We start from the raw sequence: 14869 nt of genomic DNA, 5'->3' as shown, positions 1-14869 counted from the left end.
TGATTTCATTTTTGTCAAGTATGGTCTTTGCTACTAATAGATCTCCCAAATCAACAGATATTAGCAAATACAACCATGCACAACACAATAATCTTGAAACCATTATAAAGCTGATAAGTTGTGTAAAACAAAGTACTTGCAGAAAAATGAATAAGCCTGGTAATATGATTTTTTTTCTCCGAACTACTGACTTGTACAAATTCCCAGAGAAAGCAGCAAAAGGAGCCATCACAGCTGCCAGTCAACCTTCTATTTTCAGCGGTTGTCATCCAAATATATTCATTAAAAGAATATCCTGGAGATAATGCTTGGCTCTAGCCTGTAATACTTGGAGGAGATCGTGGCAACAACTTTGGAAATGAATCTCAGGTTTTAAGAACCATTTTGGCTATTAGCTATCACACTTGAAGGTAAGAAATAAAATAAAAGCTAGAGCATTTACTATAGTTTGATTACATTCCTTTTTATATAAAAGTTGCTTAGTTTATTTTAAATCTTTTATAAAAGACAATATGGTGTTATATGGTGTATAAAAAACAATAATGTGAAGATGCATAACTTAAAAATATAAAAACTACTTTTTCGTTGTGCCAAAGTGATTTGTTTTTAATCAAGTAACAAATCCAAATTTGTTATTATTAAACATTCAATCCTGTTTAAATTGGAGTTACAAACACATAATAGCCAAATCTATCAATCTGGTATCATATACATGCAATTTAAAACTTACAGTTGGTCCATTAAATCTAGATAAATTTAAGATGGTAAGATAGCAGCCTTTGTATTCTTATACAATCAATTCTGTTCAGTTGTAAAAATCTTGAATATTTAACACTGGAAACCCTGTAAAAATAAATCTTTATCTGTAAATGGTATTATCAAAAACATATTGGCCCGTGGGCAATTATTTACATGATCTTAAATTAATAATTTATTCTGAAAAGGAAAACCAAAATAATATTTAATATATCTTTAAAACATTATTTGTTTCAATTTGTCTCACATAAATAAGAGTTACAATTTGTTATTAATTGAAAATAGGCTTAACTGATCATGAAAAATACAATTTCTATATTGTACTTCCTAGTGGAATATAGAGCATATGAGCTATATCAATTGTGAGCCATAATAATTTACTCTGAACCTCATCCCTGTAGTGCAAACAATTTGAGGTGATAAAGGTTAATTCTTGATGGTTGTCTCTCTTAGATTAGATGACTGTATAGCATCATATATTTGATAGTTCTGACAGGGTTCTATCAAATATTGCAAAGATTAAGACTTTTATACAAAATTTCTATAAGAAAGACTAAACATATTTCTATACAGAAAAAAGAATGCACTCCTTAAAAAACAACAGCAGTTCACGCAGTTCTAAGTAAGACTGTCACAGTATTGAGAGATTGAAACATAAGAAGCTTTAAAGGCACAGTAGAAAGCAGGTGCTACATCCGCTATGCTTTTTAAAAGTTGTCTTATTCTAAACCAAAGCCTTCTGCATTTGAAATCCCAATTGTTAACTTTTGCTTCAGTTCCTTTTTTGTCTTGTATGGAGGCAGGCAGAGCTGGTTGAAGCAAGTATGGGCAATAGGTAACCTATAATAAGCAAAAGAAAATATGCATATTAAATACGAAATAATTTAGATGACTATATTAAAATGTGACTCTGATCCAGCATGGGACATGTGCAAATATGTATGCTGTACTACAAATAAAATGGCTCTATTCATTTGAATTCAAAGTGACTCCTCCATTACAACAAAGGAAAAATGCTCGTAGAACAGAAGTAGAATTTCTTTACCAGCAACTGACAGCTCTGAAGTGTATGATGTTTATAGCAGTTACTTCAACCCTCCTGATACCGGGGAGTAGCTAAATATTATGATGGATTCCCCTAATCATGGTCAATTGCAATGGGGAGCAAAGGACAAGATATGCAGGATTTCATCAACGTGCAGTCCTTTATACTTGCATCAGGCAACAGGATACTTGTACAAGCGTAATTATGACATTTATGGGGTAACCTGCCCATGTCAACGTTTTGGCATCATCACATTTGCTGAGATGGTGCTGACCCTATTTTTGATTTAGCGGTGGAGAAAAAGGGGATGGCAGTCTCAATCCACTTTTGTGGAAGGACTGAATAGGAAAGAGGAGCAGATGGATTGCGTCCTGGCCCTTAAACATTCTTTTTCCTTTGATTTATTTTTAGTGAATTCCTGACAAACAGTTTTATAAATTTGACCTGGGGCCTGGGCCAGTTAAAGAAGCAAAAATCTACTTTTAGATATCCAGATAGGAAGTAAGTAAGCAAGCAAAACTTTCAATGACTCACTCACTGGCTTACATGCATTAATTTCGTTCTGTAATGTCTGATTACAAGCCAGAATAATAACAATATAAGCCAAAGTTTTTACCAGTTTGTGGATGTTTCACTCTTTGAAATTTTAAAACTAAGGTCTCCCATTCCTCCTACGGGTACTCTGTCACTTCCTGTAGCAAAATGTAGGAGCTTTTTTTGAAGTTCAAGAGGAAATTCGAGTACTACTTCCCAGAAATTCCTGAATTTTATACAAAACAGTGTCAGTTCCAACTCAAAATCAGTTTCTATATTTTCGATTAAAGAGTTCAAGAAAAAAAAAAATACCGGATAGTAAGATCAGTTTTCTGATAGCCATCATACTGTGTGTGTTTCTGGAGAGCATGCATATCCAATTCAGGGCTTCCACATACCAGGATTTCAACTTCTTCAGGATGAAGCAGCTGCAAAATAAAATGGATTGCATAAACTGGTGAATATTTTTCCCTTGTAGTATTTGAGGTTTCTTAATCTTTCATTTCTGGCTTAACAAAAGGCAACATTATAGGGAAATCAAGGATAGATAACACTAGCAAAAATTATTATTAAATTAAGGTTCAGGCTAAATATAAAATTTCATAACACTGGATTTAAATACAGGTTATATGAATAAAATAATTATTAATTAAACAAAGATACAATATTTGTCAAATTCAAAGTTGCTTATAATCAAAATTTCTTCAGTGCAATCTTACCAGTAGCTTTCCACTCCAGTATGCTAGATTTAAACTAATCTAGTTACACTCACTGCTAAAGACTTACCGGTACATACAATCTTATGTTTCTTAGTTATATAAATAGATTAATCACCAATTTGCTTTCTTTTGGCAATTGTGGTTAGAGCAAGAGTAAGTAACATCTACACTGAAAAAAAATCATACTTTACAAAATGACAAGCTTTTCATTTTTCCCCTATAAGCATATCTTTCTTACAGCAGTAATTTAACCAGGGTTTTCTAAGATGATCATTCAACTACAAACTACTGTATATAACTTCCCCATTTGTCAGAACTTCAGAACCAGATTGTAAGTACCTTTGGGGGGAGTTTCCTTTCAAACTTCAAATGGTCACTAAGCGACCCGTTATAAATCAAGGACTATATGGATGCATAGGTATTCTCCAAAATATACTGCATTTTACCTTTCTGTTCAATATTTTTTTTATACTTGCCATCAATGCATAGGAAGCACAGACACTGTGAAATCCATAATAAAATGCAGCAAACTGTTTGTAGATTGATTTATTGAGAAGAAAGTCTACATAAAGCTGCACATACTCTGAAAAAGAAAATAGTTCAGATTTTCTTTTAGCCAGTATTAATCACAGGTGTTTACTGCAGTGGATTTGAAACTCTAATATTCAGTATTTAAAATTAGTGCATTATTAGATTTAATTTTGAAAACAGCTGAAATTAATTCAAATGATTTTTGTATTATATTATACTATACCTATTCTATTTTCATTGGTAACTGGTATTTTATCACCGCCAGGCTTTAAGTCGTAACATTTTATGACACCAAATTCCTCTTGAAAAACCTGATAAAACAAGATATTCTAGTGAGATGCAGTGACAGAATAAGATTGGAATACCCCATTGGAAATTAAATCTGCTAATTATTATGGCCAATGTTCTTTTTCCCCTCACAATATTGCTGGCAGGTTAAAAGCAATCAGAGGACATCAAGCACAGTGTCTCTTGAGCCCCTTAAGAAAAAGTAGGATATAAATAGTCCTCAATTTACAACAATTGAAACCCCAAATTTCCACTGCTAAACAAGACAGTTGTTAAGTGAGTTTTGCCCCATTTTACAACCTTTCTTGCCATAGTTATGTGAATCTCTGCAGTTGTTAACTTAGTAACACATTAAGTGAATCCGGCTTCCCCATTGATTTTGGTCAGAAGGTTAAAAAGGGGATCACATGATCCCGGGACACTGAAACCATTATAAGTACATGCATGTTGCCAAATATTCAAATTTTGATCACATGATCAGAGATGGTATAATGGTCATAAGTGTGAAAAACCATCATAAACCACTTTTTCAATGCCTTTGTAACTTCAACTAGCTACTAAATGTTGTAAGTCAAGGACCACTTATACTTATGTACAAAGAAAAAATCTGTTACTCAGAATTTCTTTCAGAATGTTAAGTCTTTCAGTCAGATCATATGAGATTTGGTAAATGTGTACATTTCTATTAATTCTAAGAGAAATTAAAACTCATTTACACACAAACAAAGTGCTCCTTGGCTGTAGCTACAATTATTCTTTAATTCTTAAAATGCTAATTGCACTAACATTTATTTCATGGAAAAGGTGTTCTGAGCTGTACATGGACAGTAAGTAGAGGCTATAATGCCTTTCAAGAGTTTAGTGAAAGATGGAATGATTAAAAGCTGAATGCAGCCAACCAGATTAAAATAAAATCTGAAATCATTAAATAATTTTGGCTGACTTGCTGTCCCCAGCTGCAATAAAAAAAGGATAAAAAGCAAGAAGCTAAAAAGAAAGATTAATAGCCAAAATATTCTAAATGATTGTAATAAATCGCTTGGGAAGATGGGAAAAACTATATTTGGATAATATAGAATTTTGGATAATGGGAGTATATTTTGAATGACAGTTTTCACTTCCATCTTTATTCTTAAACTAATTATATGCTGCTGTTGTCAGAAATAATAGAAAAGTGTTTTCCAAAACAATATTAATATAATTTACAATAATGTATAATGGAGGGAACAATTTAATGGATCCCTGAATTTAGCAAGGGGGCTGGATTAGACAATTATATAATAATTATATACTGTGTTTTCCCCAAAATAAGACCCTGTCTTATATTTTTTTGAATCCCGAAATAAGCGCCTGGGCTTATTTTCAGGAAGGTCTTATTATTTTGGGGTGCGTGGAGCAAGATGGGGGTCATCTTGCCATCTTACCAGATTTCCAGCTCTGTCTCAGAGGACATGGCAAGGACCGACTGCACATGCGCTTAAATATTTTCGTGGAGGGCTTATTTTCGGGGAGGTCTTATTTTGGGGGGCAGTTTTATTTTCAGGGAAACACAGTAGTTATAACTTGTTAGACTCCTTCCAACACAAGCATTCTGATTTTATTATTATACCTGGAAGGTTGAATAAAAGTCTTCTTCAACATTCCCGTCGTAGGATAGCAGCTCATTTAATCCATGAGCTAACTCCTGTAAAAAAAAAATTGAAAATTAAAATACACAAAATGTCCTTCTTTCCTTATGAATCCTAGAAATGTTATGTAGCCTGAGTAGCCGCAAGCATTTCATATCAGATACCAAATGGCCCTCTTACTGCAGCAAATACGATTCACATCACTGCTTTTCCTTTTCAAACGGGTTAGTGAAGGCCACCCATTTTTACTTTCTGGATCAATGTTTTTTAAAAGTAAAAAAGTGGAAACCTACTATATATTTAGTGTTTCCTACACAACTAATACTATATACAGATAACACCCATTGTTTGATGGTATGAAAGGCATCATCGTAGGATGTAAGCAGTTCCAAGTAAAACTGCATAAAAGTATCTCTCCTTGGGAAAGACTTGGCAGGTGGATAAAAATACCAAATCCAGTCCAAACCTCTGGCTGATTATGTGATGAACCATAATGTATTAAATTTATATGCTGCTCAGTTCCCAGCATTTCTTGGAGGTTTTGAACATCAACCCATGCACAAAAACCCAATGAAAATACCTCTGCTCCCAATTACCTATTTAAATACATTTCTATTATGTTTTATTATTTTAAAAATGAATACTCTATAAAGTCCTTATTTTAATAACAAATGCTTCTTTGAGGATACAAGATCTGGGCTGCACGAATTCCTAATGACCACAAGCAACAAAGCAACAAAGAGATACAGAAAACCAAACTTTATTGCCATTTCAAGGTTTCTGCAGTCCAGACCTAGTTGCCCAAGTATTACAGCTTTCATAAAAAATCAGAATAGGATTTCTCCTATGGAGCTTTAGAAATGCAGCATTTTTATTAAAATCAAGAATAGTAATTCATTTGTTTGACATATTTAAATGCTGCCAAATCACAACAATTTTAAGAATGCTAGGTTATAGCTCTAGACTGCTTTAGATCTAGATTGCCATTTGATGAAAGTAAGAAATGAGTGTATATTATATCTGATGTAGTGATTATTCAGAGTTTTGTAGCACAGAATTGCTAGTTCTAAACATTAACAGCTTTCTGTAAATACAGTAGTGGAATGGACCATCGGCAACCCTTTCATTCCAAATCCTCCTAATTGCACATTATGTGCTCAGTGGCAAATGTTTTTCTGAGGTGGATGATAAAGCCTCTTGGAGAGGATTACTAAATGTTGTTTCTGATACCTAATATACTGAAAGTAGATGTTAGGTAGTTTTTCAGCTCCTGCAAAAACAAAAATGGTTAGGTTTGTTTTGTGACATTATATTAAGAAAGGATTTTATGTTGAACCTACACATATACATGGCAATGACAGTGGATTCTTTCATGGCCATATTTTTTTAATGCTGTTTTTATATAGTTACTTATATGTGATCTGAAATTTAGAATACTGTGTGTTGACATTTAGTAGGCAATTAAAATGACTACTGTATAATCCTGGAGGCACCAAATTTCTTGAGCTTATTCAGAGCCAGTGCAACATTCCTAAACTGATTACCAAAGGAGGGCCTCTAATCTGTAAAAGAGTGGAATCATGTATCTCCTATTATTGAAGGTGCTCACAGTTCCTCTCCAGGAATTATGCTGAAAGAGAAAAAGGCCATGTTTTTATTATCCTGTTATAACGTATGAGTAGTTCAATTTTTGGCAAAACATCAGATGATTACTTACATATGTGAAAGAGCTATCATCAACTGAGCATCACAAAATCTTAAATTGCCTGACACTTCCTCAACATGAAAAAAAAATAGTTTAGAATTGCAACTTGTTCATGATTCAGTTGCAAATATTATATACTGGTAGTTATTTGAAGACATTTCTAGATAAAATATGTGTCATGAGGGGTCCTTGATGTTCTCTGAACTTGCTTGTTTTCTTGTAGACATTTTATTACCCAAACCATCATCGGTGCTAGTGAGGAATGTGGTTTGCTGTCAGTTTATATTCTGGTGACTTCCCTGTCAGTATTGGTGGGGGTGTTTTGAAGGGGTTGGCGTGTGTGCTATGCTGATACCATGAGGTTGTAGTAGTTGTTGGTGGTTTCTGAGATATTCTTGATGCATGGCAGTGTAATTCTTTTTGCATTGGTTGTGCTGTATTGGTTTCAGGGCTCAGGGACTTTTTGATGAAGTTGCATGGATATACATTTTCTTGGAATATGTTATTTATTTCCTCTATTTCCTTTTCATGCTGTTCCGGATTGATGCAGTGTGTTTGGGTTAGTCTAAATAAAGTCCTTACGCAACTTCTCTTGAGGGAGGTTGGGTTGTTGCTTTGGTAGTGGAGCACCTAGTTCAGGGGTGTCCAAAGTTTTTTTGGTGAGGGCCAAATACAGAAAAATAAGCAAAGGCCCGGGCCACACCATTGAACGGGGGTGGGGGGTGGGTCTAAATGTTTTTCGTATCAGTTCTGTGGGCGTGGCTTATTTTGGGGTGTGGCTTGGTGGTCATGTGACTGGTGGGCGTGGCTAACTGCTGGGACATTACAATACAGATGGATACAGTCAGTCTACTAAAAAGCAACAATATGTGGATATCATCTTCATTTAAGGGGGGAAAATGTTTCATATTCATTCATCTTGGCCAGGGGTGTCCAAACTTGGTCCCTTTAAGACTTGTGGACTTCAACTCCCAGAGTCCCTCAGCCAGCAAAGCTGGCTGAGGAACTCTGGATTGAATCCACAATCTAAAGACAAGTTTGGACACCAATCTTAACTTTGTTTTGTATTTGGTATGAACTTGAAACTATGTTTGCGATATAGTTTTTGTCTGGAGACATTCTGCACACTTCCCCCCACCAACGCTGTTCGGCCCCTCGCCGCCCTCACCTGTTTCTCGATGGCTGTCACTGCCGACACGCGTGTCCGCCCCCTCCCTTCATTATTCCCTGCCCATGGTGTGGAGGCGTGAGGAGCCTCGCCAGGCAGCCCGAGGAAGGCGAGGGTAGAACTGCTGGGGTCAGGCACGGCCAGCAGCCTCTTTCCCGCTCGCCGCTTCCTCCGCCCCCTCCCTTCATTATTCCCCGCCCATGGGGAGGAGCCGCGAGCCTCGCAGCGAACCACCGGGCAAGCACCAGGAGGCGGCGGAAAAGAGCCATATTCAATTATATTTTCAGAATTTGCTGCGGGCCAATAAAAACTGGCCCGCGGGCCATAGTTTGGACACCCCTGACCTAGTTAGTATGGGTTTTTCTGTAGACTTGCGTTTCTAGTTTGCTTTTGTGGTACCTGCTGATCAGGATGTCCAGGAAGGGTAGTGAGTTATTTTCTTCTTCTCTATTAAACTGGATTCCTTTAAAAATTTTATTGATGGTTCTGTGGGTGTTCTCTAATTGGTCCTTTTTTATTGTGGGTGAAGGTGTCACCTACATATCTGATCGATATTTTTGGTTGTATTTGTGGAAGTGCTATGGTTTCTAGATGTTGCATGATGACCTCTGGTATAAGTCCTGAAAGAGGGGATCCCATAGGTGTCCCTTTAATTTGTTGATAGAGTAAATATATTCCTCAAATTGAAAGTAGGTAGCTAAGTAAGTTGGGTAATGAAATGTCTGCAAGAAAACAAGCAAGCTCAGAGAGCACCAAGGACCTCATGTCAACCTTGAGCTATAAATATTCTCCTTTATAAATATGTGTCAGTTATGAACATCAGGGTAATTGTTCATGTGAATAGTATTTGAGTACAGTGTATCCTAAAGCAATTTACAACTGAGTTTCTTTTTCAAAGATTGCTTTTTGTGTTTACTTACAATAGTGCTATATTTATTAAAATGGATAATTTTAATCATGCACTAGAAATAGAAATGGCTGTTTGATTTGGAACTAAAACAATATATATAACATATACAGCAAGTATAACACCAACACACACAATATAAACAAAGCAGAGGTGAAGCGTTACCTGTTATCACTGATGTAAAATATATGCTATTTCGGGGCTTTATGGTGTTATAACAATGTATGAATCTACTAATGATAAACAGGAACTTTATAAAGTACAAATAGTATTTTATGCTCTATAAACACAATCTGAAATTATGCAGTCAAACCACCAATACTGTACTCAAAATAACTCTTATACCTACCGGCATAACCCGACACAAGTCATCAATAGTAAGATTACCAATTCCTACAGGTGTATTCAGGTCACATGGTACAATGGGAGGACTAAGTAATTTTTTGTAGCAGCACAGTGGAAATTGAATATCCAGTGTGATACTATTGTAGACAGCTAGTCCCATAAGCTGAATAATGAATGTTAAGTTTAAAATCATATTCTCATCTTAGGGCATACTATCAGTTTTATTATTGTTATATGAGTTAATACACATATTAAACAGGGATGATAAAAATATTACATATATAAAAGCAAAAACAACTCACACATTAATTATGAAATCTCCAGAACTGTAAAGTCTACAAACTTGAAATTTGCCACGTATGTTCCTCTTGGTTTCTAGGTGCTCACTAAGAAAGGATTTTTCGAAATGAGCATCAGAGCATTAGTATTTCCTATATTATGATTAACACGCTCTGATGCTAAGGAGTTGTATTCCCCCTCCCCACCTCAAAGGAAATCTGTTCCATATGCAAAACACAAGCAGAGGAGTTTTACTTTCAGTTTTACTTTCACAGCAGCAAGCAGCTTTACTACAGAACAGTTAAGCTAAGCCACGCCCAGCCTCCTTCCTGTCTCCTTGCTCACACAGCAAATACTGTTTGAGTTTCCAAACACCCCTCAATTCTCTCACATTGACAGGATGCTAGCCAGATGAATATTGAGGGATGCTATGGGCTGGAACATTTTACTCCCCCTCCCCTTCCAACTGCCAGTTGCATTATATTAACACACTCTGATGCTATGGAGTTACACATTCTACATTAAGTTTCAGACTGCAAGTGTCAGTTTATAAAGCCCGAGCATATAGTTTCATAGCGAAGCATAGCCATCCAGCTAGTATTACATATTTAGAATACTGACACTGCATCTAAATGTAATCTAATTTCTATAACAAATAATCCACCAACAAGCTTATTAATAGGCCATGGAATTCCACCCTGGCATAGGAAATATTTTCAAAAAATAATCCCAGAAAGAAACAAGCCATTTCCAAAATGTTGCCAAAAATACCATAGATCCTAGTACCTATAAGCAATCAAGGTCTATATATAACATATCATCTGGGTGTAACATATCATATACCTGCTGTAGAAAATTGGTGCATCTCATGGAAACACTAGGGATATGTTTGTAGCTGCAACAAGATTTCCTGTATGAATTCTTATATAGTGTATTTCCATAATAAATATCAACTAAAATTATTTAACTATGAGTTTGGAAAATGGAAAACTACCAACACATTATTTTATAACCAGCTTAAGATGGAAATAGGAACATTTCTTTTTTTAAAAAAAAGTACATTCCAGATTATTTTCTTAATTGAAATTCCAGAGAAATAGTCATGTTCAGTACAAAAAAATTAGTGATGTTAATATAAACAAAATTATTGTACGATACAGCAATTTTTTTTATGATGAGCCACTTCATTAGATATTCTGACCATAAAAGCTTATATCATACATAATAACCAAAGCTGTATTTCAGATCCTGAAGATTCTTATTGAAATTGCAGTCATTCACTGAAAATTTAATAACTGCAAAATGGCTGAAAGCAGAGTAAATAAAGCTTAAAATGTAAATGAAATAAAGAAAATATAAATAAAGCCAGTGGTGGGACTGGAATAACTTAACAACTAGTTCTCTGGCTGGTAGGCGTGGCCATTTGGTCATGTGACTGGGTGGGTGATGTCACTCATCACATCCAGCCCCACCTCCTGGCCACTCGCCTCAAAGGCAGAGGTAGGGTTCAGCAAGTTAGGGCTAATCCCACCACTGGCTAGACTTGTCCCTGCCTGTTTTCAGGCTGTTTTTGGGCCACTTTCAGGCTGTTTTTCAACCCGAAATTGTGCAAAAAATGGCTCAAAAAACGGCCAAAATGTCTGTTTTCTGGGCCGTTTTCCATCCCAAAAAGGGTTGGAAAATGGCCTGGAAAATGAGCAGGGGCAGGGCCAGCCAGTGGTGGGATTTGCCAGTTTGCAGAACTGCGCAGAATCTTAACTACCAGTTCGCTCGAACCAGTGTCAACCAGCAGCAGCCCACCTCTGAATAAAGCTGAAAATGTGCTCAGTTATTCGTGCGCTGGTCATCTCGTGTTTGGACTACTGCAATGTGCTCTACATGGGGTTATCCTTGAAAAGCATTCAAATGCTGTAGCTGGCATAGAATGCAATTGCGCAGACAGTTTTAGGAGCTCCTAGGAATGGTCCATTAACACATCTAATTCAAGGTGTTGGTTCTTACCTCAAAAGTCTTTATGGCATGGGGTCAAGGCTACCTGAGGATCTGTCTCACCTCAATAAGATTGGCCTGGCCCACTTGCTCTGGCAGCAGCATGGTATGGACGCAGTCGGGAACGGAATTTTAGTTGGTGGGGTTTAGAAAAAGAGCCTTTTCTGCCATGGTTCCCCCACTGTGGAACACTGTATTGCTTGAGGTGAGATATACCCCCACCCTCTTGCCTTCAGAAAATGCCTGAAAACCTAGATCTGCTGATTGGCTTATGGCCCACCCTAGAGGTGATTAAAAAAAAGATCCTACTTCCACTCTGTTTATGTATTGCTTCCTTTCTTATCCAGTTTTTTAGTTAATGATTCATATTTTAACGTTTTCACATTCTAATTGTTTTGTATTGCAGTTTTATGAGTGGTAAGTCACCCAGAGTTGCTCGACAATGAGACGAGCGGCATAAATATTTAACAAATAGATTTTTTTTAAAAAAATGTATCTTTTCAAGCAGCTGATGGAATTCTTTATTGATCAGTGGTTAAAAATTAAGATACGTAGCTGTTTTAGTATGTTGACATGTTCCAAATTCATTCTATTAAAGATTATGTGCTTATATATACCATATGTGGATAGGCATTTTTATGGGAGAAAGAATTACACATAGTTAGATTATTAAAAAACAAAATATTATTTGTTAATGCATATATGTAATCTATGGGCCATGTTGGCACAGTGATTAGAAGTTTAGAAACAGGGAGACTATGCGTTCTAGTTCCACTTTAGGCATAAAGCCAACTGCATGACTTTGAGCCAGTCACATTTCTCAGCCCACATTAAAAAAGGCAATGGCAAAACCATTTCTGAAAATGCTACCAAGAAAACGGCAGGACTTGTCCAGACAGTCTCCAGAAGCCAAGATTGACTCAAAGGCACACACAAACACATGTGTAATCTATTGCACTTAAACGACTGCTTTAAAAATACATTTTTTGGCTATTATATTGACATATCAGCATTATAACCATGCAAATTCTAATTTTATTCAAAAAATTCCTCCTTAGGAGGTTTTATTTTTTGCGACCAAGTTCAGTCCCCATCATGACAAGTCAATATGTGGCCCTGAAGAGGGCTACATCCTTTTTTGTATGTGAAATATTATTTGTTAAATGCATATATGTAATCTATGGGCCATGTTGGCACAGTGATTAGAAGTTTAGAAACAGGGAGACTATGCGTTCTAGTTCCACTTTAGGCATAAAGCCAACTGCATGACTTTGAGCCAGTCACATTTCTCAGCCCACATTAAAAAAGGCAATGGCAAAACCATTTCTGAAAATGCTACCAAGAAAACGGCAGGACTTGTCCAGACAGTCTCCAGAAGCCAAGATTGACTCAAAGGCACACACAAACACATGTGTAATCTATTGCACTTAAACGACTGCTTTAAAAATACATTAAAAATGCAAAGAATCTTACTACGGGGTATCAACTGTGTATACAGCACCTTCTAGTGGACAGAAAAGGATACAGCTCCAACCAATCGGAATTCAGAGTAATTATCACAGTTCAAACTACTAAACCAATGACAGTGAGAATCTTTGTGGTATGTAAACATTCCTATAGGAGAGAATAAATGTTTTTAAAATAAAATTCTATTACTGTTCTCAAAAGATACTGTGAACTATGTCTAAAATTTTCATTCTTGTCTCTCAAAGACGTTCAAGTAATGGTTTTAAATAAATGTATACCTATATCATTACAGTAAGACAATAATTTCTCTATTCAAAAATTACATTACTGGTTTTATTTCAAATACTGAAATATAACAAAACTGGAAGGTCAGCTGGAGAAAACAAAACATATTCTAATTTCATTTTTAATTGAGAATTTATATCAGTTTTGTAAAATAGTTAACAACACAATTAAAATGTAACATTAATATTTAATAAAATACAGTGTATACAGTATATTTCCTTAAATGTAAAGCATACCATGATGATTATAGGTATATACTATTTCATAGTTTAGATATTTTCTCCTGAATTTCTTAATTTCTTTGAGCTTCCCTATTAATTGAGGAGAAATTCTCAATTAGTTCTCTAACCAGAAAGAGAATCTGATATGCTTTGTATGACTCTAAAAGGCTCTGTTATTGGGAGAATAGAGGCAAGGCTATCACAAATGATCCAAGTGTGCAATAGATTGACAAACAATTAGGTGATTTAAAGGTCTTTGTTTAAAACTTTGTCACAAAAACAAGTTTGGATTCATTTCTCTTGTTTTTACTAGCTCCCCTTGTAACCCTCGGGTGTGTAATGGGGTTCAAACGGTCAAGTGGGCACCGGAGTTTTCGTCCCATTAGCAATTCGCTGGGCTTTTTCCGTGGCTGTGCTTGGGGTTCTGTGCTGGACGGCTAGGAAAAGTCTATTTTCGTTGCCAGTCACCTGGCTTGAGCCTGACAATGCCTCCTTAGCGCCCGGACGGAACGCCTGCAAGGCCATTCGACGAGGGTGGAAAGGTGCAGAGAGGCATGTCGGATGCCTTCCTCTGCCAGGTACTCTTCAAACTGGGCTGCCGTGAATTGGGCTCATTGTCGGACACCAGAGTGTCCGCAACCCGTGAGTTGCGAATAGGTGGCGAGGGTTGCGATTACTGCTTCGCTGTGGTGGACTTCATAAGTATGATCTCTAACCATTTGGAAAATGCGCCCACCACCACTAGGAACGTTTGGCCGTGAAAGGGCCAGCAAAGTCAATGTGGATTCTTGACCAAGGCCCTTGGGGCTTTTCCCATTCTCTGACTGGGGCCGTTGGGGTAGCGGTCTGGACTCTTGGCAAGCTTGGCATTTCCCTACCCTCTCGGCAATCTCTGCGCCCATGAGTGGCCACCATACATAGCTTCTAGCTAACCCTTCATCCTTACGATGCCTGGGTGACCTCGTGGAGGAGGTCCAATACCTTGCCCTTAACTTAGCAGGA

General features: G+C 36.6%; 1 protein-coding gene across 1 annotated transcript in view; it reads right to left on the bottom strand.

The window, feature by feature from the left end:
- Positions 1-493: 493 nt before the first annotated feature.
- The window catches only part of HECTD2 (HECT domain E3 ubiquitin protein ligase 2), a 51214-nt gene continuing 36838 nt past the window's right edge, over positions 494-14869 (bottom strand). Inside the window, exons 14-20 of the mRNA XM_058188076.1 lie at positions 9631-9789; positions 5483-5557; positions 3809-3896; positions 3531-3637; positions 2648-2763; positions 2418-2561; positions 494-1596 (exon numbers count right to left, since the gene is read on the bottom strand). Of these exons, the coding sequence (XP_058044059.1) occupies positions 1476-1596; positions 2418-2561; positions 2648-2763; positions 3531-3637; positions 3809-3896; positions 5483-5557; positions 9631-9789 (810 nt within the window). The 3' untranslated portion in view covers positions 494-1475. The remainder of the gene's footprint in view (positions 1597-2417; positions 2562-2647; positions 2764-3530; positions 3638-3808; positions 3897-5482; positions 5558-9630; positions 9790-14869) is intronic.

Source organism: Ahaetulla prasina, chromosome 6, assembly GCF_028640845.1.
Source record: "Ahaetulla prasina isolate Xishuangbanna chromosome 6, ASM2864084v1, whole genome shotgun sequence".
NCBI lineage: Eukaryota > Metazoa > Chordata > Lepidosauria > Squamata > Colubridae > Ahaetulla > Ahaetulla prasina.
The sequence above is the reverse complement of the archived record's forward strand: the minus strand, read 5'-3'. Positions and strand labels throughout refer to the sequence as shown.